Genomic DNA, 25450 nt, shown 5'->3' with positions numbered 1-25450 from the left:
CGGTGTCTGCGTGCGTGTGTGCATGTATGTGGCCGTTTTATGCGGCAGTATATGTGTGAGCGGCCGAACAAAAATCGACGAGCGTGAAAAGCCCTGCACGCAGAAACCGAAGGTGTCGCAAGAGAAAGGGAGGAAAAGAATAGAGGTGGTATAGTGGATGAACGATGGCTTTTAAGAGAATAAGATGGACTCGCGGTTGTATTTCTACCATATACGAGACAGAGAATGTGTAGGCAGAGAGGGAGATGGCTTGTGGGTGATTGATAAAATCGGACTTCTTTCTTCTCATAACGAAATGGCGATCGAATAAAGAAAAGGAATCAGTCAACGGACGTCTAGCACGTATGCACGTATTTCCTGTGTCTCGAATACGAATCGTAGAAATAACACGGTTTTATTAACTTTCTGTTCTTTTCAATAGACTCTTGAGATTCAAGAGAATGTCTGCTGTCCAGTTTCTTATGTTTAAATATTTGTTGCTAAGCCTGTATAGCACCGCCAGTATTAGTAGTGCCGCAGAGAAGGCGCTTCGCAGTTGCTTTTCACCCACACTTCACGGAGCTTTAATGCAAGAATTCGGGAAGTATTAAACAAAAACGGGATAAACAGAAGAAAAAAACAGCATAGCTAGCTCTAATATGCTGTTTTTTATTTTTGCAAGGTTGCGCTGTATTCCTCTACTCCTCTTAAGGTCATTCATTCATTCATTCATTCATTCATTCATTCATTCATTCATTCATTCATTCATTCATTCATTCATTCATTCATATAGTGAGTTAGTTAAAATTAGGTTTTATGTCACACATTGTAACCAACAGAAGTGTACGATTAACTGAGTCTCTTCAACAGTGACCTGACAGCGTATTAGGGCACGCTACTAAAGTTAATCTTGCGTGTCCCTTCAGGAACGTCAACCAGAAACGCTGCCACACGTTTGACCGTATCACGCGATAGGAAACACTACACGATATCTGCAAATTGAAGTATTATTGCCTTACTGTCATGAATGTCACCATCGGCCGAGTCTGTTTCTTTGTTTGTTTGTTGTTTCCTCTTTCTCTCCACTGCTGAACGAAGGCCGCTTCCCTAGCAGTCTCCGATTACTCATTTCTTGCGTTCAGTCTAAGTGAAGCGTATAGTATAGAATACGGCTGAAAAACCCGCGCGCAACGGCGCCATTTGGAACGGAGAAAACAAATAGTGCTAATAATGAAGAAAGGAAAGGCGAGCGGATCCCTTCGAAGACGAACAACGGGACCGCCGAGCACAACAGAGAAAGGCGCTATAGCGGCGTAAACCCGAGAACTCCCCCGTATCGATTGTGGTTACCGGAGCGAGGGGATCGATGGGAGCGATATGGCGCGCATTAACTCTGTTCTCTCTTTCCCCCCTCTCTCTTTTCTTCTCACCCTTCTCCTCCAGTCTTCCACTCACGCCTTCCCTTATACGCGCCGCCGTGCTCTGGCACGCCCGCGACGGCGGAATTCTATACCAAGACGAGCCGCGTCGAAGGCGGCTTCTCTGCAATACGACTTGCTCCGCTTCTTCTCAACGCCGATTTATGGACACCCCCCCCCCCTTTTTTTTTCACAGCGGAGGCCATAGATGCCTCATCAGACGCGAAATGTGACCGTCGGTGGCGTCGGCGTCAACACGAGTGATGCAAAAAAAAAAAATCATGCGATGACGTCACCCTATGACGCCACATGATGACGTGGTCACACGACGTCGCTTGGTTTACGAGCTGGGCCGATCTAGGAGGCCCTGCAAAACCACGTGAGGTAAAGAAAGCTTCCAATTCCTCCGATCCCGGAGGCAGTGTAAACCCATGTAGGGTGCAGAAAGCTTTCGGGGTAGCGGGGGGATCTATGCAATTGACTGAGAAGAAGAAAAAAATGGCTTTCGGCTTCAAGTTGTCTTACGCAAATGCGTAAGAGACAAAAGACCGTTTGACTTTCTCTATGACATTCTGTGTTCCACCATGTTTTTCTCGTACGTAGGGCAGATGCACAGATATCTATCTGTATAGTGCAGAAACATAAGAGATCGAGGTTTCACAGATATATGACGACGAGCGCAAATTTAAACGAGAACGAAAGGGAGGACGCAAGGACAGCTGCGCGTCACCATATTATGTCCGCGAAGTGTGTATGCCAACTCGCCCAACTAGGTACATGGCTTAGAATGAGGTTTTGTTCATGGTTACACATTTACCAGTAGTGACAGCTGCCTATAGTTATTCAACACTACCCAGCAACAGCAATCGTCGGCTGCCATCTTTATCTAACGTTAGCGAGTTTTAGTGCCAGAGACTCCTAGCGCCTTGAGCATCCAAGCCCTTGTGTTCCTTTGTATTCTCCTTGGGCGCGGTTGGAGAACAGAAAAAAGCGAAGAGAGTACAAAAGTACGCAAGAACGCGGGGACCGAACGGCAAGGGGTCCCCGCAATAAAACTCTCTAATATAACCAGTACATGCCAGCAGCAGCGTTCAGTTAACCACCGTTAGCCAGTGCTAAACACACTGTCCCACGGTGCCTTATGTATTTGTTTCAGACGACTCGAACGCCAACGCCATCTTCTTTTTCTTCTCAATGGAGTGTATTGATCACCCCCCCCCCCCCCCCCCCCCGAAAGCTTTCTGCACCCGGCGTGGTTTCGCGATGTCTCCAGGCTCCGCCTCTGACCAAGCGACGATGCCATGTGAAGAAGCCATAGTGACGTCATTATGTCGTCACAAATTTGGCAACCTGTGACGTCATGGTATGATGATTTTTTGCATCACTCATGTTGACACCGACGCTGTCGACAGTCACTTTTCGCGCTTGAAGAGGCATCCAAGGCTTTCGCCTTCAAAAAAAAAAAAAAACATTCCCGTTGACATTTGCAGCGCACGCATTCAAAACTGAGTTGTTCCAACCGCACCCTACATTCCGTAGAATCGAACTTCCCCCTCCTCCCCTCCTCAAACCGCCTTTCCTCACGCGAGTGAAAAGAAAAGGTAAGCGGAAGCGGCGGGTGAAATCGCCCAGTTTTCAACCGCGTGTCCCACTCGAAACGAATGCTGGTCAGCTGATACATCAAGGACCCGGCCATCATTAGGCAAACCGTCGAGGGCACCGGAAACCCGTTGCCTCTGCGAATGGGTCCCACTTCCTGTTTTGCGGGCCCGTCTCCCTGGCGACCGCTGCTGGACCGGATCTACTAGCAAAACACTAAAGGGACAGAACAAAACGGCCGCATCAAGCGAGGGCCCACGAATCGTGGTCACCAGTCAGAACAAAAAGAAAAAAAAAGAGAAAGAGAGAAAGCGTCGCTTTGAAGAATTGCTATTCGAGGTATATATGTGCATGCATACGCGTGTACGGAAGTTTGCAAAGGAGTAAAATAGATGCACTGAGTTGTTTGTACGCCGAGCAGTCGACATTTGCAAAGTCTGGGCAGCGCTTGGCACGAGTATATGCACAAGCGCTCCGGAGTCCTTGCAATTCGATAAAATCAGGTCATTCTCTCGATTTTTTTCATTCTTCTTTTTTTTTCTCCAATCGCATTATGTGTGCAACTGAAATGCGCGTCTGGCCCAACATTTGTGCGCACGAGCTCTCGCGATGTTCGGGTGAGTGGATGTCAATATTCAATGCACACATACTAAAAGAAAGAAAGAAAGAAAGAAAGAAAGAAAGAAAGAAAGAAAGAAAGAAAGAAAGAAAGAAAGGCCTTATCCGTGCAGTGATAAAAAAATATATACCTAACGACGGTATCCGACACCACCATCGCAAAGGTTGAGCGTTGCTGCAGAGCTTGGAACGGTCGTGACGAATATGACGCCAGTATTGATTGATTGATTGATTGATTGATTGATTGATTGATTGATTGATTGATTGATTGATTGATTGATTGATTGATTGATTGATTGACGGGCGGAGAGAGAGGGAGAGAGAAGTGTGGTGTGTGTGTGTTGCTCCTGTATAGTAATCCTGTTTACACATGCTCTGCAATTCAGTGATCTGCATGTAGCAATTACAACTATATACTCTGGTGAATGTCCACTTCGAAGATGCCCACAACCAGACTTCACGTTAGCGATATATTTATTGTCTAATAATTGCCAGGCTTTTACGTGCCACACATATATTTGTTGTTTAATAAGAATTAATGGGAGATGAGATAAACCCCGAGCTGCTCGACTGTCTCACTTGCCGGTGACGTAGGAAATTTTAACAGACCCGCAGCCAAAGAAAAAAAAGAAGAAAATAAAATAATGAAAGACAAGCCCGATGGCTGTAGATAAAGAATACACGCTTTTCACCGAAATATACTCCTATGGTTATCTCAAAAACGGCGATGAAGAACAAGATACCAACACACCGCTATACATACGATATGCCTCTTTGAGAGGTCGAGGCAGAGGAAGTGAGAGAGGGAATAAAGATATTTATTTGCAAGGTAGCTACAGGGAAAGGCATCCCTTAGTTCAGGATGCCTTGAGCTCGGGCAGCATCACGGGCCCTCGCAACCAGCTTTAGCTTCTTCGAAACACTACCGTCATTTCGTCTACTGAGAAATACCACTGTCCTTTCTATAAGCCTTCACGTAGCGAATCGCGCTACGAGATCATTATATTCGCGGCATCACGGTTGGCTGGCATCACTCTTCTTTTCACCCAGGCTGCCCCTTTTTGCGATACCGAACGCTTACCCGACAGGAAAAGCGGGAGAGTGGCAGGGAAAGGGGTTAGCAGAAAACCAGAGGAAACAACCACAAGCATCTTTCTTGAAGGTTCCTTTATTTTTGATGCGAATGCACGGACAAGTATATACGTACGTCAAATCGCAATCCACCCACCCACTCGCTCTGAGAAAGCCGCGGCGCGAGATTTTGTCAGCGCGCTGCTCTCTCATGCGAGAACGAATCTCCGTTTTGTTTTCTGTCAACAGCCAGGCCGGACGCACAGCGCTATTCGAAGTCTTTGTGTCTGGTGTGCACGTACGCAAGTTGCACTCCGGTGACACATTAGCCCGCGTTGTTCCTTTTGTTGTTCCTTGGGCTTGTACTTTCGCTATAGCGAATGCCTGCCTGCTGCCTCCGATGTGGTTCGATAATGTTTCTCGACAAAACTCTTCTTGCCGGACGAGCATGCCAAAAAGACAAAACAACGAGAATGAGAGAGAAAGAAAGGGAAATATACTGGCTAATATGCCGAACGCACGCCATCGTGATATTATACACATTGGAAAGCACCGGGGCGCCCGAAGTTATACGACGCTTTTAAAGGGACTGTTTACCGTTCGGAACGTGTCTTTGGATTGTGTACAGGGAATGCGGCATGCCGTACGTGTGCCGCATTGACGGAGAGAAGCACATTTATATTCCGTAATAAGCAACGCATTGTGGTTTTTATTCTGCCTCCGAAACGTGGCGCAAAATGACGCGAGGCGTCGCTTGACGATCCAGCACTGAGAACCGAACGGTGTAGCGTCATGATAACTTAAAGCGTTTCTTTCCCATTATTAAGCACCCTGGATACCACTACAGGACTTTTAATTGAGCCGAGAATGTGAAGGGGTAGCAAAGCATTCACCGTACTTAAATATCGCTTCGTATCAGCAAGCTTGATTTTGAACGAGGGGACACTCGTTACCGTTAGTGGCGGGTTCAATCCCGGCCGCGCCGGTCACATTTCTATGGAGGCGTAAAGCTAGACGCCCGTGTGCTTAGATTTAGGTGCACGTTGAAGATCGCCAGGTGGTCGAATATTCCGGAGCCCTCCACTACGGCGTAAAAACCGAAAAATTATTAACGTACATTGGTGAGACTGACCTCTCATCAAATGCGAATAACGCTGCTGTAAGGGTTTTTTTTTTCTTTGCATTTATCACACAGCCTCCTGTCGATAACAACGACCAGCGATTTTCCTTCTTGAACATGACAACGCAAACAACTACTGCTTTTTCCTGTCAAGTGTCCGTTAACATGAAGCGGCTCTGATTGTTACTTGAGTGACGTCATTATAGTCTGAAGAAGGGCTTTAGTAACATCACTTAGTAACCTCTGTGAACATCGCAATTAAACTATGATTTTCATAGTTAAAGCAGGAATGACAGTCGTTTTCAGTTATTTGAGGATCAACCAAGCACACGATACCAAGATGGCCGTCTCTGCTTTTCACTGTGAAAGAATGTCGCTGTGTGGCAAGTAAACGAATTCACAGGTGAAGAAATCTCTGAAGCCTCCAGGTGGTCGGTGCCCTCGACCACGGCGTCTTCCATAATCACATCGTGGTTTGGGCACGTAAAACCCCAAGAACTATTCTTATATCGTTTGGGTTTTAGAAATTACCCTCTTTTCTGTCAAGTAAAAACCAACAAATTTTTCCGTTCTCAATTCGTCACCGGATGACGGATGGGTGAGCGAACGGCCAAGACCCGTGCAGCCAAGCGCGAGGCGAGAGAGATCCGTCAGCTGTTCATTCCACCTCTCGCTGCAGCTGTCTCATTAGGCAGTAACAGCCTTGCTTCACAACGCTGTTAGAGAGCGCGCTCGCCCATCCTGCTCGCTATGCCCCTCAGTGTACGCGCACGCACGCACGCACGCACGCACGCACGCACGCACGCACGCACGCACGCACACACACACACACACACACACACACACACACACACACACACACACACACACACACACACACACACACACACATGTGTGTATTCTTTCCAAGAGTATATACACTACATGATGCGCGAGGTGCGTATGCAGGACGAGCGCTCGCGCCACGAATTACACACGTTTAAGCAACAACGTGTGCTCTCTGTCCGTACGTGCTCGTCCATGCATGCACATCTCTCCGTTTCGTTTGCTTCTTATTTATTCGCGTTGCGTGTACTGTATTTTTTCGTCTACAGTTCGCAGACCATTCGCAGTGGTTACTCCATGCATGTATGCTTTTACATATACTCGTGTAATATGTAACATCGAGATGAGTTGTGTGATATTGCGTAATTGAAAATTGGTCCCACAAGGCCAGTACACGCCTGTGCAGTCAAGAGCCGAAAACGCGCGACGCGTCCCTATTGGATGAACTCGTATGCACCACAATACCAGCTTTTTATGATGATGTAGTTTCATTTGGAACATATTGAGTTTCCTGTAAACATTTCAAGCAGTACGAAACGCAATTGTGTGTCTTATAGAGCATTCGGGATGTATTGTTTTTTTTTTTATAGGGCTAGAACATGGGATCAAAGATTCGTTTACAGTAACGTACTCCGTTTTTCATCATATAGGTGGACGACAATATATATACATGCCTGTGTATTGCGGTACCATAAAAACAGGGGGAAAAAAGAGGAAAACGCGAATCTATGAATGCGCAAGCCTGCCGAACGCGAGCATACGGTGGCAAATCACGCGGCCCGAGATCATCCATAGCAACCACATTCACCACTGAATACAGCATAAGTTTGTGTGGTGAATTAATTATCCTGGGGGCTGTACTTCCTGCCTGTGTTCACTCGATGCGGCTTACAAACCGTAAATTACGGTGCTCCTCGGGACGTACGCGTGTCGTGGCCTTACTTAGCCTTCATATAGCGCGTAGTGGTTTTTACTACTCCGCATTTTTTTTTTTTCATGCGCATATTTGCCTCCCATGCGTATACACCCCTCTTTAGCACCCCGCAATATCCTCCATTTTGCGTGCAGCGCTACAACTCGCTAACGAAGTGCTTGCATACGTATACACGCGCAGCTTCCACATCATATGCACACTCTTTCATGCATGTGTGTCTACGGGAGCGTGACCTCTAATTTTCTCCTGCCGTGTGCTTTTTTTGCTTTTGTTTCCGCGTCCCTTTCTGTCACGGGTCTCTGCATTCTTGTTAGCACCTCGTCTCGCTTCACACTCTCTCCACCTGCCAGACCCCCCTTCTCTTTTCCATATCTCTCCTCTTCTTTTGAAAGCCACCAACACCTCCTCCTCCTTTTCAGACACATACGGCGAGCGTACAGAAACAGGCTTGCTTGTGTCTAAAACTAAAGTGGCGCGTCCAGTATTCGAGTGTGCGAATGTGCGGATTGGATAACTTTGAGTTCCCGGTATTCTGGCATACGCAAGGGCGTTTGTAACAGGGGAGGACACATCAATTTTTTTTCAGGGGGGAAGGGGGGGGGGGGGGGCTTGTACGTGTGTGTATATGAACTGTAGTTTGCAAGGGTTGACGCTTGGACAAGTTGGTGTGGATTCATTTCAAAATGTTAACAGCGCATAGAACGATTAAGAAGGGACAAGACAACAGAGGTAAAGAGCTTTCTTTACCTCCGTTGTCTCGTCCCTTCCTAATCGTTCTATGCGCTGTTAACATTTTGAAATGTATATGAACCCTTCAAACACACCTCTGGCAGTGCCAATGATTTTTAGAATGTCCGGTTGTTGTCCATGATGATGATGACTTCTTGGTAGCATCGCCCTTGAAATGGTGAGGCGACCAGTAGCCGCCTAGCCTGCTATCTTTTTTCTCATTTGTTTTACAGTAAGGTGTTTCGCTATAGCAGCAACGCCTGCTAAGTCTTCTTATAGTTATTAATTAATTTATTAATTTATTTTTATGCTTTGACACAGGCTTCTATTTTTATGATATAACGTTATGCATACGCCTGTAACGACACCGGTGCTACCAATCGCTAGCCCGGCTTTATATCTGCGAAATGTTCTAAACGTATCTTGCTTGCATCAAACGATGAACAACTGCTAGTACTTCCATTCACTTTCAAACCCAGAATATTTGAAAAAAAAAATGCACCCCTTATTTCCACGGGTTTTGTTGCGTCGCGGGACGCTGCAATATACCGACATCTTGCGACGCTTCGACTAACCACAAATGATCGACATATTTCTTGGCGTTCGATGAGTGTTCTTGCCGAAAAAAAAATGGCTTGTGTATAAAGTAGTGATGCAAAACTATCGGTAAAATGACTATCGATAGCATCGATAGTTTTTTGAAACTATCGATAGTGTAGACAAATTATCGATAGTACTACTATCGACAAACTATCGATAGTGCAATCGGTAGTACCATGGTTATTATTACTAGCGATATTACTGCCACGCGTGTTTACTGCATTGTATTGATGTACTCAGGTTTCACCCACAAAGACTGCTAGCAACGTTTGACGTAGACCGCGCCGTAATGTTTGAGAAGCTTCACGATTTTTTTAGATCATTCTGTTAAGATTACGTACCTGACGCGAATAGTCAAGTTTATTCGAGAGCTTACGCGAGCACCAGCGATAACGTTGGAAGGTTTGATGAGTGATCTATTAAAGATGACGCGTTCCACCGGTGATCAGGTTACTCAACGGCCGACGACTGTTCTCGCCGCTGTCAGTGCGCAGCGTGTATCGCTTGTATTTTGTGCTTTGATTTTCTTGGCACAAGTTCGCCCAAATAAAGAGCTGCGCATTTCCCAGTTTGCAGCATTCTTTCCCGTCACAACGACGTGAGAATACTATCGATAGTGGTGTGAATAATGATGCTGTTGCTGGCCAGCCATATTGCCAACACATTTGCAATAGCCTGTCAGCTTCGCTTAATTTGTGAGCAATTTTTGGCTAGAGAAATAAATTATTTCTGCCGTGAAAATGGAGGAATATGTCCATCAATGAATTCACATCCAGAAGCAACCAGTTGCACCTTACAATTAACAAACTTAGTTCATGATATTTTTTTTTTATTTTGAAATCATAAAATGCAATATAAGTTTGAAGCCGCGCAGTTAGACCACATGTAACGCCTTCCTTTCCACTACAGCCGAACAGTTTGACTTTGCGATCATGTGTCAGCAAAGCACTCTGGTGAAGAACACAAGCATGTCAATTTTCTTGCCCTTCAGCCTGCTCCTCCGGCTCCACTATGTACCACGCGCGCCGGGAACCAAGTTTATTCTGCAATGAGTTCGTGCTGTTGACTTTATACTATCGATAGTACCATCGAATTTTTTACTATCGACAGCGCTATCGATAGTATTTTTCACCATCGATAGTTCGATAGTGACTCAGCTATCGATACTATCGATAGTACCATCGACAGTTCTGCATCACTAATATAGCTTGTCCAGGATAGAATGCGCCGTTGCCGAATATTTACATCAGCAGCTAAGTATCATATCCACCACACGCATGCAATACACGCATACACACCAATTATTACGCAATAAAAAAGTAACATTTGTACACCAGCTCGTTATATCAATAACTGTGTTAGCGTGGTTGAGCTCTCCGCCGCCATGTGGCGCCACCATTTCGACGGCTCGACATTTACCCCTCCGATAATACGCAAACACTAAGAAGTCTGCGTGCAAACAAACCCACTCTCATACGTGTTTTACTCGATCTGAACTTGGGCTGTGACTGACGCACTACTGCATCCTATCTATAATATGCACTGTGCCTTTTTTAACGCCGTCCTCGTCAGCGTCCGGAAACGCACCCGCCGGTGACTCTCGCGCGCCGACGTAGTTACGTGTGTCACTCTCGTTGTGCTCGCGTCACGTGTGCACCGAAGCGTTCTTGCGTGCTGCGCGAGCAACGCGCGCAGGCTGTTATATACATAATGCCCGGTCGTGCAGCTTTCGACTTCTACGCTTTGTATATGCCTTCTGTCGTTGTGCTCGCGAAGTCTGTGACAACAGACTGCCGAACTTCGGTAAAAAGAAAAAAAAAACAAAACACGAAAGGAAAGATATTTGCAAAATAGGACAGAGCAGCTGCTTTTCGCGAAGTATTACAGTTATAATATCGGTTCAGTGGGTCCGTCGTTTCCGCCAGAATTCTATTCACGAGTGAGGATAACAACAGAGTAAGATTCAGTTGCCTTAGTATATTGGTTTACCTTGTATAGTGTAATGCAGGCCCGTAGTTAGGAATTTTTATCGAGGGGGGGGGGGGGCTCACTTGCTGAAAATCTTGAGTTTTTGAGAAAAACACCTATTTTATTATTTATTTTTGTTAAAAACACATACTTCAAAATTTCAGGGGGAGGGGCCCTAGCCCCCCCCCCCCCCACCTCCCCCTGGCTACGGGCCTGGTATAATGTAATTCTGTTAAAACAAAATTATGGTCTGTTCTTATAGGGGAGTCTAAACATCACAGCACGAGCTGGAGCGTTGCTATGACGACAGGCAGAAGTTGAACTCGTGCTTTGGTTATTTTTAATAGGTTACATTATTGGGTAGATATATAATTTTAAAAATGCCGCAGCAGTCGTCGTGAATGATGTTGTGGCTTCACTTGAACAGAGTTTTTTTTTTTCTTTGTGCTTCCGTAAGTGCGCTCTGAAGTGTGGCGCCACATACAATCGCCATTATATTAACATCTCCCCCCCCCCCCCCCACCCTCACCTCACCCTTCAGAAAAATCTAAGTAACCGCCTAGCGTTTTTAGTGAGAACTTATTACAGCGAGGCCACAGGAAGTATGGGAGAGCAGAGCAATGAATGACCTGAATATTTGCATTTCCTTAATTTGCTTTTTTTTTCTTGTTATTTTTCTCGTAAGGAGGTAACGCTGCATGCCTACCGTGCACGAGAGAAATATTGCGGACTTTTTCTGCTGGAGTTCGCCCGCACGACATATACTAAAGAAGGCCAACTGAATAGAGGAAAGTAAAGTATAGACCGTCATCGCATAAACGTGCCCTCAATCTTTCTATTACGCAGGGTGAACAGTCTGCAGAAAGCGTGCTAAATGGTATACCCGTCAGCGGAACGGCGGTATGATGCAGGCATATTGTAGGCGTGCGCACGGCACCATTTGTTCTGCTCACGAATATACGGTACGTTTTACGTAATATCGCGGCTACAGGATAGTTATGCCGCACAGTGTCACAATGCGCAGTGGTTCCTCAAATGCCCAATCGACGTTTTCAGCATAAAAATCAAACAGTTTTCCCAGAACAACAAAAAGATTGCTACATAGAATCACAACTTGGTTGTTATTGTGAGTATACCAAATACAAAGTGAAGAAGGACGCACTTATTAAGCTCCGCGAGTGCAGAAGCTATCGACACGTATATCTTCATTCTTGCATCCTCCAACGCCTTTGTAACGTGTGCAACGTGCATTGCCGTTCAAATCAGGGATCACGCCATGAGCTGTAGTTCGCGTGCCTCGAACTCTTAAGCATCGACTCTCTGTGCTTCGCGTGCCTACGAATGCTTTTTGCTTTTCCAGCCTGACGCTTCCTCTTATCGATTACGATCGAGGCATCGAAAATCAGGCACTTCGTCATTTCATACGCCTCGCTCTCAACTTCGTATCATTTGCCTTATAACTGGGCAATCTGATGAGCCTGTCTAGCTTTGATTCTCCCATATCTATGAGATATGGAGTTGGTATCGCATCAAGTCTGGTCACTGCCCATGCGGTGGGGATTAGAACTGTCGTTAGACACTGTGGCGTAATTGAGGTAATTCGTATACTTTTCTCATTTAATAATATGCTAGTTCACTGGTCGGTCATATACACCTGTAACCTTTCAGTGCCAGTGACTCCAACTACACAAGACGTGAAGATCACTTCTCGACACGGCCACGTAGTTCCTAATATGATAAAATGTCCAATGAACAACGCGGCTCTTGGTAACTAAATCAACGCCAGGACTCCGCTGACCAGTGTGCGAGACCGTTCACCCCAGGATCGCATGTATAACACCGGGCACGCTCCATCACTCTACAGCGCGCATGAGGATGCACTTCCGCGGAGAGCGTCGTTATCGTGCGGAAGGCCTCCCTCAGAGACCCGCGCGCTCACACACACACACACCGTGCCACGCGTGGAAGTGCGTGCGATTTGGGAAGACGAACACCACTCGAAATAATGACCGCACGTTTCTCACGGCGATGTCGAATGCCCGCTGCTGTTGCTTCCAGCATGATAGACTCACGTATACATAACTGAGCGCGCATCGGGAACGTATAGATGTGCTCGAGTGTGAGCAATGGCCTAGTACGCGTAAAATCCATGTGCGCGCCGTCAAGGCGAGAACACCGTGGGTGCCTTCTCTTTAACGAGCGTCGCCTGCGAGAGTGTATATACATGTTGAATACGCGCTATAGGACTTGGCGACCTGCTAACCCCAATGCTCGCACATCACACGCCGGCATGCAGCAAAGGTGCACTTCTTGTATCTTGGGTGTACGTATAGCTAGATCGGCCGCTCTGCATGCCGCGCGGGTCACGGAGGAGGCGGCGTCCAGTCGTGTTTACGACGACGTCGTGTCAGGTTGGCGGCGGGTATAGTGGGTCTCACGATTGTGTAGAGGGACCGGTCGTAAAGAAAGGCGCGTCCCAACTCGCCCAGTGTCTACGTGTCCCCAGCAGCGAACGGAAAATAAATTAAGATACTGCAAAGGAAGAAAACGTGAAGCACGCGCCCGAACGTTCGAACTTATCTGAGAAAAGAATTGGCGTCCAGTGTCTACGTGGTGCTGAGATGTGTGTGCTCGGAAGTGATGCGCGTCTTAGTAATGAAGCAGCTGTAATTGCGAGTGAATGTTTTTGAGGAAGAGGTGTACAATTAGCGAGTGGGTGACAGTGTGACACACATGCTATCCTATAGTACACAAAAGAAAAACACAATCCATGTGTTTTTGTATAGGTTCGTGACACGTTCCAATAACTCTAATGACGTATATGCGGCACGTGCACTATCGTCCACAGCTAAAACCAAAATAGACGGTTAAATAAAATACAGAATTAACTGTCTTGAAGGCACAATTTGCATTTTGCATTTATAAGGTCGTGTACGTATTGCTCGTTAAAATTATGCAGATACCAACGCACTATGGGAATAAGTGGACGTGCAGCTTTTCAACAGCTTCTGTGACCTTTGATTGCGAGACGCTGTTGGTCTCGCAGTGAAAATGGAGTTGGGAGAGGGGGTTCATAACACTTGACATCAAGCATAGAGATAACGCTTGAAGCATAACGCGTATGCATCCATCGCAGGGACATGATGAATTGCGCGTCCCACTCGAGATATTGCTTAAGTTTTCCTTACATGTTCGCGTTTAAACACGAAAACGCCAGTTTTGACGTGCGCGCAAACAAGCGCCACTACGCAAGTTCAAAACTTTATATGTTGTCACTACACCGCGGAGAAATAATGCATGGCATGCTAAGCGTTTTTATGAGAGAGAGAGTGACAGAGAGAGAGAGAAAAGTGTGCAAGTTGTCACGTTCAAAAAACAAATTTTCTGCGCGTGTGGGGTAGCATGTATCCTCGCGCACTTGAATAGATCGCCAAGCCGACATGCAAGCTTCAAAGCGCGTTTGATCAAACTTCGCGCCTAGCACAATATATCAGTCCACTCTCGCTGCAAAAAAGAAAAAAAAAGGAAAAAATCACACATATTCACCGGTTGACGCCTCGCTCACTTACTTAAGGACAGGTTAACAAACACCCGTGTAGAGCCACACTCGCGGTGGCCATCATTCTGCAGCGCCATGTTTTTCAGGTGGAACGCACTTCCTGTCTTCAAGTAAAGAAGAAACGTCAAAAAAACAAAGCGTGCATCTCGCGGCACTTGCATGCTGCATGGATGCCGCGCATACAGACGAATGCGGGAAAGATTTCCGTGCGAGATCTAATTCATCAACGAGAATGCCCGGCGAGCCAACGCTCCGCAGCCACCGAGCAGCGAGCGATGATGCCGTGAGCTCTTCGGGAAGCGGCAGCACGCACGCCACCCAGCAGCGAGCGTATATCTACGATGCCCCACGGTTTCGCAGCTCTGTCTGTATACGTGGTGCGGGAGGACAGACACAGACGGGAGGCGCAGTAGGGAAGGAAGGCTGGCTGGGGAGCAACCGAAAATCGCGTGACTCGCGCGGGGGCCGCAGAGGCCGAGCGATAGGGAGCAAGAAGGCCGCGCCCGAATTGCAACAGATGGCGCCACTGGCGAGCATACTCCTGTGCGTACGTTCTAGCCTAGGCGCTTTTGTTTGTGTGTTCCTAAGTTTGTTCGCACGTCTTTTGACTTTGACGAAGAGAAACAGTCAGAGTACGCCGGTGAGGGAAGAGATGCTCTTCTCTGGTGCAGACTCACGATGAATTGAGACTATCAGTGCTTTCGGAAAGTTTGAACCAGGAAACAGCGTGAAATTGTGCGAAAAGTGTGTATTTTGGGGGAAAAATGTGAAAAGTGCAGTTCAAGCCCACCACATCTCCTCGGGAGTACAGAGGGCTTGAAGTCTACGTTCATGTATTGCTTTTTTAGACAGTGCTATAACCATGACTTTGTAGTGTAGTTACAGACTCTCTCCTTCTCTTTCATTCTTTTAGGGGCGAAGCTCCTTAAGGCGGCACCCGTTCGTCCCTCGTAGTCGTAGTAGTGCGTAACCAGTCGTAACGCTAGTACCAGATCTTGACCTCCAAGGTGGTGCCGGTGGGAGATTTTTCCTGTGCGTTGTTGAACAATAAAAAATTCGCAGCGTGCGCGTTAACTAAAAGCCGAATTCTTCTGTCTCTCATTCCCCATTAGCAGCCATTGGCATGTTCCAGTAGGAAACGTTAGTAGAAGTAGAAGTGTAAGTGTTAGCTAAAAGCCGACTTCTTCTGTCTCTCATTCCCATTAGCAGCCATTGTTTACCTCCAAGGTAGTGCCTGGTGAGATTTATCCTGTGCGTCATTAAACAATAAAAATTTTGTTCAAAACGCCGTTGATTGATGAAATAAACCAACGAAAGACGCCAGATGTTTTCTAAAAGCAAAACGAAAGAACGCCAGATGTTTCTAAAGCAAAACGAAAAGACGCCAGCTGCTTAACGAAAGACGCCAGATGTTTTCTAAAGCAATGGTTTTCTAAACAATGAAAATTCACAGCGTACATGTAAAATTAAAGTGAGCTGCAAGTCGTCATAACTCATCGAACCTTTAGTATAAACGCGCCCGATCTCACGTCGGTGATGATGTACTGGGCAGAATTCACGGAAGATTCACGGTTTACCGATGAACCTCCGCAGCTTCGCCCACTCATCATCATTCACTCCGTGGATATGCTGTGATTTTTTTGCACCCCCTTTCCCCTTGCCCAGTACAGGGTGGCCAACAGGAGATATACCGCTGATTAGCCTCCCTGTCTTTCCTCTACCTTTCGCTCTCTCTCTCTCTCTCTCTCTCTCTCAACTACGTGCTTTTCTATTGCTCCGCAGCTTATCTGAGGAATTGCAGACCGTAAAAAGAACTATGGCCACATAGCGAGGTCAGGGTCAGTATAGGGAGGGGGAATGTTATTTGTCAAGCGCGGAGCGAGTATAGCACACCATTTTCGTTTAGGTATAGGTTGACCCGTTGCGATTAGACTTTGCATTTAGGCCCGGATGGTAAGCGGTAAAAGGACCCTGATTATTAGAGAAGTAGTTTGCGTGTATTAGTAAATACTTCCACAAGACAATAAGTGCCACTCTTATCGGGAGATGACGTTCAGTGAATAACATAGAATGGGTAAACAGAAAAAGCGGATGACGACGCCGCGTTGAAGTTCGCGGATCATGTTCCCAATGACGTCGTGGATATTAACAACGTCTGCTGGGCTCATTTATTTTTTGGTTAATTTTTTTAACGTGTAGATGGATGACAGTGTATTCTAAGACAGCTCGAGACTGGTTTTATAACAATTTGCGAGAACCAAGTCGCAACAGGGATTAATTATGAAAAGAGCATCCTTTAAATTGGTGACATATCACGCTGTAGAACGCAGGGGCGCTGCGAGTACGGTGCTAAATTCAACGAAATTTTAACGCTTCCATAACACCAGTTGAACACGCACAAAGACTAGTTTGCGCGTGTTCGCTAGTATTACGGAAGCAGTTCAAGCAGTACCAACTAGTCCAGGTAAATGCGATAACGAGACCTTCGAAATCTTTTACTGCGAAATGTGCGGTAATATGATCTTTACAGAATATGCGTGATCACAGAAAACGCCTAAATGCTAGAGAAGCGGAGATGTCTGCCGGGTGAACCTTGTCTCTGGCCTGCTGCTCAGCGGAGGGGAAAGGACAAAGTGGAACGGAGAGGAGAAAGAAGGAGTGCGAATGACAGTGAATTATATTGATACGCGGACAGATATATAAACAAATATATATTTACACGGAAGAAGAAAACAGAGCATTAAGATGGTGAATAGCCTGTCATCAAAAGCACCCCATCGTCTTCTTCCTCACTATGATGAGCGAAAATCGTCGTCGTAATACTTTGAATACCTAACAATACGTCCGCGTGCTATATGCGTACACGTTCTGCGCATACACCTCTCCTATAGGTCACAACGCGCATGGCGTTGCTAATCTCATTTAGTGCGCATCTGCTCCTCTTAACCTCCGCGGGTAGCATCCGAACTGCAGTTCGACAAATCGACTCCGCACTTCTTTAATCTGTTAATTCGCGTGAATGACGTCAGCATAAGTATATACTGACGTACCTTGGAAGTAGCTCTTGGTGCGCAGGTAGGAGACGCTGAGCCTCAGTATGGACAGCTTGTCCAGTTTGGAGAGCACGTTCTGGTCGAAAGGCAACAGGCTGGCCAGCGTGTCCAGCTCGGCGTTCAGGCGCTCCCGGTGTCGCTTGCTGGGGTTGGACTTGACCGGCTGACCGTTGGGGCCTTCCTTCGGCGCCACTCGTACGCTGATAGAGGACGACGTGGAAAGAAAGAAAAGGGGAAAGGACATGATTTTGTGGTACAGGGGGCTGAGTATTGTAGCGCATGCAGAACAGACGCGTGACAGTGAAATGCGGACTAAGTCTTTAAAGGGGTACTGACACGAATATTTCAGTTGTCGTTTTTTTTTTGCGTCAAATGAAAGTTCAAGCCCTCAAGAGCCTAGAAAAGCTAAGCACGAGTTCGCCCTGAAAAAGTAATTACAGTGTGTTTTTAAAAGCTAGTTTCGGTTCCTACTGTACCCTGACGTCACAACACGGTATGAGCTTCTCGTCACGTGCTCGCACAATATACAGTGACGTTTCCACGGCCGCTCCGCAACGTGGCTCCGTTGGTTACGCACAAGCGGCCATTTTGGAAGTTTTGATGACGCACAAGCGGCCATCTTGGAAGTTTTGGTACCTAACGTCATCACAACTAGCCAGACTGCTGCGTGAAGTCACCAGAATTTGTACTGTAGCCTGACGTCAAGCTAGTGTCGATGTCAGTAGGTGCGCAATGGAAAAATTGATTTTAATATCAAATTAAAATACCTTACCAGCATTTTCTGAGCTTCACACTTAATCAGAGCCGTCTCTGCATGCAGGAGGTTGGTGTGGCAGAGTAAACTCGCCTTCGAAAAAAGGTGTCAGTACCCCTTTAAAGGGTGTACTGACACCAATTTTGAATGGTGAGCTTATTCTTCCATACAAATCCGCTGTGTGCAGAGACGGCTCTGAGCACGTGTGAAGCTCAATTAACGCGGATAAAATATTTTATTTTGACATTAAAGTCGATATTTCCATGGCACCTACTGACACGGACACTACCGTGACGCCAGGCTGTAGGGTCAATTCTGATTCTCACCAGTATTGCTTGGTGTGATGACGCTAGACACCAAAACATTCAAAACGGCGGCTTATGCGTCGCCAACAGAGCCACGTAGCGGAGCGGCCGTGAAAAGTCACGATGTCTTACGCGAGCACCTGACGATTGAGTGAGTGAGTGAGTGAGTGAGTGAGTGAGTGAGTGAGTGAGTGAGTGAGTGAGTGAGTGAGTGAGTGAGTGAGTGAGTGAGTGAGTGAGTGAGTGAGTGAGTGAGTGAGTGAGTGAGTGAGTGAGTGAGTGAGTGAGTGAGTGAGTGAGTGAGTGAGTGAGTGAGTGAGTGAGTGAGTGAGTGAGTGAGTGAGTGAGTGAGCGAGCAGGCAAGGAAGCAAGCAAGCAAGCAAGCAAGCGAGCGAACGAGCGAGCGATCTTTTCTTTGATTCAGCGAAACGCGATAAACCCACATCAGGGCGATTGACGGGTTTCTTCTGAACCTTAACGGGTCTCACGTGACGAGGAGCTCATGCCGTGTTGTGACGTCAGTGTGCAGTAGGAACCGTAACTAGCTTTTAAAAACGCACTGTAATTGCTTTTTCAGAGTGCACTCATGCTTACCAGTGCACTTTATAGGCTCTTGTGGGCTTGGCCTTTTCACTTCGCACAAGAAAATAACTGAAAACTTTCGTGTTAGTATTCCTTTAAATGCGGAAGCATATGATAGCGTACCTCCACCCCCATAACGATTTATGAGCGGTGGGGGTCCTGTACTACCGTACTTACTCGCATTCTACCGGCATTAGTTAGCGCTGATAGCTAATGCTGAATGATGTAGACTAAGTGATGGCTGACGTCAGATTGTATTGGCTGTAGTATATGGATTCATAAATGTGGCTACATTAGTGATAATATTTCGGAGTGTTGGCTTGCTATTCCCAAATGTTGGCTAGTGTGCACATATGTTGGCTAAATAATGGTAAGTGCTGGCTAATGTCAGGTAATGTAGGCTATCCTCGGTTTTTAACTACAACGTTGTATTCATTGAAATTGTATTCATTGAATTTGTATTCATTGCAAATTGTATACATTGAAATGCTGTCACATTTACATAGAAAATTGTTTGTGCCATAATTTTGTTTTACTACGTAGTGTTTAGGAAATGGCGCCGTGAGGTGGAGCAGGCTACTTCTATTCCAATGGGAGAAATAATATACTAAGAAGATGATAACAAGCTATTACTGAACAAAATAATAGTTAGCACGAACAGAAAAGTGAGGTGACGTAAGTTCATTGAAAAAGTTAGCAACATACATCACATGAAACAGCGATAAGAAAGCCACCATGTTAATGTAGGAAATGCAACTAAAAAAAAACAGGTCTTGTAAAAGATATTACAACATTACGTCAGTTCTCGTATATGCTCATGAAATAACAGAAAGCACGAAGCAAGCTCACGGAAGTCCACGTGAGTTTGGGCACAGACATGATTATGAACTGCAATCAACAATACCCTACAGATATCACTTCCTTCTAGAAATCTATGCAGGGCAACGATGCACTCGATGTTTTTATATAACTGTTGGTCGGGATCGAGCCTAGGATCGATCCGAGTGAAAAAAGTTCGCTTTAAGCGCAGTCAGCAATCACGTAATCGCGGCGAATGTACAAATTAGCTTAACAAAACTTGTTGCTGGGCTAGTTGATTCATAATTTTAGGTACTGGAAATATATAGGGCAGATTCGACACCGGGCAAGATAGAAAGAAAGAATTTAATTACAGAAGGTCAGAGAGGTCAGCCTGAGCGATATTTGCACACCGGGGAAGGGAATATGGAAGCAAACGATTAGTGAGTGATGATAGTAAGTTACGGAGGTTAGAATACAGTCCCGTCAGGTTAGGCCAACTCTAAAGACGTGCATCCAGTCGAGTGGCCTGTAGGAATGCTACGACCGCTCCTATAACCACACATAGGACAAAGAAAGAACACTGATGCACAGGACAAGCGCGTGTCCTGTAAATCAGTGTTCTCTCTTCGCCCTGCGTCGAATCCGCGCTATCCAGTGTTTAGAAATGTACAAATATACACAACAAAACAATAAAGTCTGCATGCAAAATTCACTGCGGAAGCTAGATATTCCGACACTTGTGTGTAGTTGCGATAAATTAACAATATAACGTTTCAGACAAACCGACGGCATCATAACCAGACCGTTATTTCGTCTTTTGGTTAAGTTGTTAAAAAGGAAACCGGTTGGCACCGAAACGTCTTATTCGGTCAATATAGCACATTATGGTTTTAAACCGAAACTTCTGAATGCAACTTCTAAATAACGTATGCAACCAAGGGGCGGTATAGCTGTACCTATATACACGCGATCTGTCGTTAGATTACGCACTATACTATGGATTTGAGTTAACCCAAATCGTTGGATTTGAAAAATATACATACATCACATTGTGGTAGGAAACCGGTAGTTCTGAATATCAGCATAAAGGCTCACAAATTTTACGAGGCTAGTGCGTCGGACCGGCGATCATGGAAGTAGTGAGTCACGACTCTTCCTGGCGACAGCAAGGAAGTAAACAAAAAAAAAACCATGTCGATTTGCACTCAGCGAGTGCGGTCTCTTTTCCAACGGCGGGCAGCAAGTCGTCGATATATCGACGCCGCGATCTCGCTCCTGAGAAGCGAAGTGCAGCATACGGTGCGGTGAAGTGCTCCTTAATTGAGGCTTCCACCAGGCATGTATAAGCGAACGCCCTTAAAGAAACTTAATGGATGCTAAGTTTCCTTCGCAATCGATAGCGCCAACTCCATGCATCGCCTGTACGTAATGTACACGCCCGTACGTATAGCTTCCTGTGCGTATATGAACCACTGGACGCATGCAGAAGGCAACGAGCACCTATATATGGCTGCAATCGTCAATGATTTAAACGACGACGAGTGGTCTTGAAGAGATATACGTTTGGAGACACACACTACAATACTGCTTGATGTGAAAGAGTAGTGGTGGGTAGTGGGGGTTTTTTCTAGGGCACATACCCGCTAGGGCTTTCTATTGAGAGGGTTGCTGCTTGCGTAGTTACAAATGGTCCGGTTATATGCATCTTCGCAGTAAAAACAGTGTTTTCTGCCGCCGAAACAAAGGAAGTTACGCGTCAACACCAGTGCATGTCCAAAATGTCTCGATTTTCGTTGCTTTTACTGACATTCGACTGATTGCATCGCCTTTTTATAATAAGTTTAACGTGAACCTGTATCGATTTAACATTTCACCCAGGCAATACGAGCAGATAGCACTCCAAGTGACTCAGCAAAAACGAAAATTTTCGGTTTTGCATGCGTGTATGCACGCAGACATACTAACGCAAGCCCGAACATACATAAACTATGGTTGAACCACCCAACCCGAAAAAAATATCTCGCTACGCTACAGCCATACGCTCTCCTTTAGTACGCTCTTAATCAGGCGCCGGATAAAAGGCAAGATATAGCCAGGCAACTCAACGTAAAGGTCTAGTTTCCTGCCTGTGTTTTGAAACTTACGGGGTACCTGGTTAAGAGTGTATAAGGTTGCCTTTCAAGCGATGAACAAGCGAAGTCCGTACTTCAGGATGGAGAACAAATAGAAAACGACATTTGCACCGCAAGAAGGACCAACTGCAACCAAAACCTGGAGCGCACACAGTTATCCAGCACTTCCCTAGGTCACCTAGAAAAGACTCGGCTAAATACGAAGGGTGGATGAAGGAGCAGCTGTCTATGCAAATCAACCCTCGGCCGCGGCCGAGACAAAGAACGATGAGACAAAGGAACACGGAGATGGAGGATGGGGGTGGGGGTGAAATTCGACCTCAAACGAGCAAAAACTATACAAACATAACCGTCCGAATCACGAACGCGTCAGTACGAAAGGTGTGGAGCAAGAACGAGCGAAAGAAAAAAAAAAAGCCAGCTAGAGTCGAAGATTAGAGAAGTACGTTCCCGTATCAAGGAACCGTATGTACGAGCGCCGCCTTGTTGCCCAGCGTAGTGCTGCCAACTTGCACACGGGTTTCCACGTCAAAAGCATGGTGGAAAAGATCATCTTCTTCTTCGCCTTGGCTTTCCCCTTTCGCCACCGAACACCCCTTCCCTCCATCCGAACACTCGCCGTTCCATCCTTCCTTCCTCACGCTTACGCGAGCAGCGCCATTACGCTTACGACGCGCCGCCCCTTCCCGCCCGCGCCGCGCGCGGCCGGGCGCATTCAATCAAGATGGCGTGCCTGGCGAACATCTCGTTTGCGCGTTGACCGCTGGGCGCGCTGCGAACATTACCCGGCCCCGCGGCGCTAATTCGGTTGACTGGGTGCCGAGGTTCCGTCCCCGCCTTTCTTCCTAGTTTCGTTCGCTTTGCTATTTTCTTCGTTTGTTTTGATTTTTCTCCCTCGAACCACTATGTCGTGGTAAGCGGCAGCTCTTGAACATACACACACACAGGTAAGGCGGCAGATAACCGCCTTGGAGGACCGCCGCAGCGCGCGAACACCACCGCCGCGTATATATATAAAGGGGTCTTCTTCCTTCGCACTTAGTTTGGCCCCGGGATAGCATTTATAATACGTACACAGAGAACAGCTCACGCCAGAGGAAGAAAGAGCAGCGTCTCGCTTTTCGCGCGCGCAATTTCTGCCGCAGCCTTCCGCGGTAAGAGGACCCGGCGCTAAAGTGCGCGCTCTGCCAGTCACGCCGCCGAGGGCCGCCTCTTCGCTTTCCTCTCCGCGATGCAAGCGCACGCCAGCCGGCTTCTTTTGAGGAAGCGCGCGACGTACTCCGCCTCTAAATTCACACCTTCTCTATCTCGCTATTTCCCCATCGCGGTTTCTTTCGACCTAGCTTTTGTATATATATTTTTTTCGTGAAGCATCAATGGTTAGGAAAAGCTGTTGAGACTTACGCTTAGAAGCCGCTCATCTGCAATTTGCAGGTTTTCTTTCCGCCATATATATATTTTTTTTTAAGTTTGCGAGAGTGCTCCTAAGTGCACATAAATGGACAGAAGTAGTCATTTAATGCCGTGTTCGTCTTGTACCGTGGTTCTTGTAGCTCGAAGCTAAATCATTCTACCTTTAAGCTATAGCTGCAAATTTTCATGGAACGGCGCTTCCTCTCATCTACTTGGTCAGCCTAACCCAACGAAAACGTCACAAAAACGTGGTGTGCGATCTAGGCGCAGAGACCTGCCGTAGGAGGCAGCACCTCTTTCCCGCATGAAATCTCTCTCTCTCTCTCTCTCTTTATCGTACGCACAATATCACAAATTCAATCCGCCTAAGCGCAGCGATGTGTTGTCCTCATGTCTACAATACAACACGATGACTGTCTGCTACAGATCGGTGTGTTATTCCAAGCTTACCCCTGAAAAATAGAGCGCAATCATTTTGTCACTGGGGTGACGAAGGAGCTAGAGTAACATTTGGATTTTTTTTTTTTTTTGCTGAGTTCCTTTTAAAGGTCCCTCGCTCAAGAAGTGGAGTAATATGCGTCGTATACCAAGACGACACAGGAGAAGAACCAGAAATCACGTTTCCTTTTTTGCCGCCCTTATAATGCAGACGCCTATGCCGGTCCAAACCGAGTTCCTGGTATGTGCTTGTAACATACAGTGAGCTTCGAGCGTCGAAATGACTGCTGCTGTTCGAACGAGTGCGCATCGGGCGTCTGACCTTCCCGCCTCGCAGTGGAGAGGAGAGCAGCGATTGCTGTCGGCTTCTGCGCGCTTTTTGCATAGCAGAGTGATTAGCGTCAACCGTGTCATTACGAGGGCCATCTTTCAGGGACCTGTCCGTCCCGCTGGCAGAAGGCATCACCGTTGCCCTCCTCTCTCTCTTTTTCCTCTCTCTCTTTTTTTCTTTTTTTTTTTTTGCTCATCCTAATTTTCTCGGTCCCATTCGCACACAGAATCCTGCAACGATGGTTATTCGCCGTCTACCCCACGAGGCGCGGTCTTGCGAACTCCTCGTCGAACTTGCCGGAATTGCACAAAAATGGGCGCTACGCGAGATGCACGACGCGATACGCGATTGCGCCATTGGCGTCCGCCGTGTGCACTGTAACGCGCCCACTGAGGACGTCGCAAGATGTAAACGCGCCGTCTCGGGCTTCAAATGTTGCCGTTCGAGGCTTTGTGACATTGCCAAAATAATTGGTAACGGCAAAATGCCACTTTTTATGCTCGTTTAGCCGTTCGCGACACGTATTACGATATACTGTCTATACAAATGTGTGAAATTTACTTAATTTGATTCCAACGTTGCGGAGGCCAAACTTAAAGCAAGTGATGATATTAGAATAAATTATAGTGCATCTTAAGAGAATTCATTGTAATTGCAACGTAAATAATTAACTCATCAATGTACAATCAGTCATGCTATATTTCTTCATAAACCGAAATCAAATTACACACAATATCTTTCTTTTTTCTTTGCTGGCAGCGAGCATTCCTGAAAAGCGCAAAAAATATTTCGATATTCCTGCCGGAACGTCCCACGTCCACCGTCTCGTTAAACATGGTACTGCCCTCACCAAAGCGATCGTGTGTATCAAGATATATCAACCAGAATGGATATAAGAAAACTTAGGCAACAATAATCCTTAATTTGCCATTACCTATGAATACCCCTTCGGGGGCCTTTAGGGGTACTATGAAATAAATAAATAAAATAAATAAATACCTCTGCGTTTGTCGCCTCTTCCTTGCCACTAGAGCACACAAACGGCAAAAGTAATTCTTGTCTCAAAATGAGGACACCGTGTTGCGAAGGGTTCAGTGTGGCTTTGGTCCATGCACATTTTTCCTGCGTTACCCTACAAGTACGCGACAGTGCAGCTCTATAAAACAAATGCGATATCACCGCGTTAGTCGAATGTAACCGTAGAGGTGACTAAGAAACATG

At 46.4% G+C, this 25450-nt stretch overlaps 1 protein-coding gene across 1 annotated transcript in view; it reads right to left on the bottom strand.

Moving 5' to 3' along the window:
• Positions 1–25450, bottom strand: part of LOC119397495 (aryl hydrocarbon receptor) — a 152766-nt gene that overhangs the window by 64609 nt on the left and 62707 nt on the right. The window contains exon 2 of the mRNA XM_049416584.1: positions 17471–17673. Within this exon, the coding sequence (XP_049272541.1) occupies positions 17471–17673 (203 nt within the window). The remainder of the gene's footprint in view (positions 1–17470; positions 17674–25450) is intronic.

The sequence above is a fragment of the Rhipicephalus sanguineus genome, chromosome 6, assembly GCF_013339695.2.
Source record: "Rhipicephalus sanguineus isolate Rsan-2018 chromosome 6, BIME_Rsan_1.4, whole genome shotgun sequence".
Taxonomy (NCBI): domain Eukaryota; kingdom Metazoa; phylum Arthropoda; class Arachnida; order Ixodida; family Ixodidae; genus Rhipicephalus; species Rhipicephalus sanguineus.
Note: the sequence above shows the minus strand (reverse complement) of the source record. Positions and strands in the feature narration are given on the sequence as shown.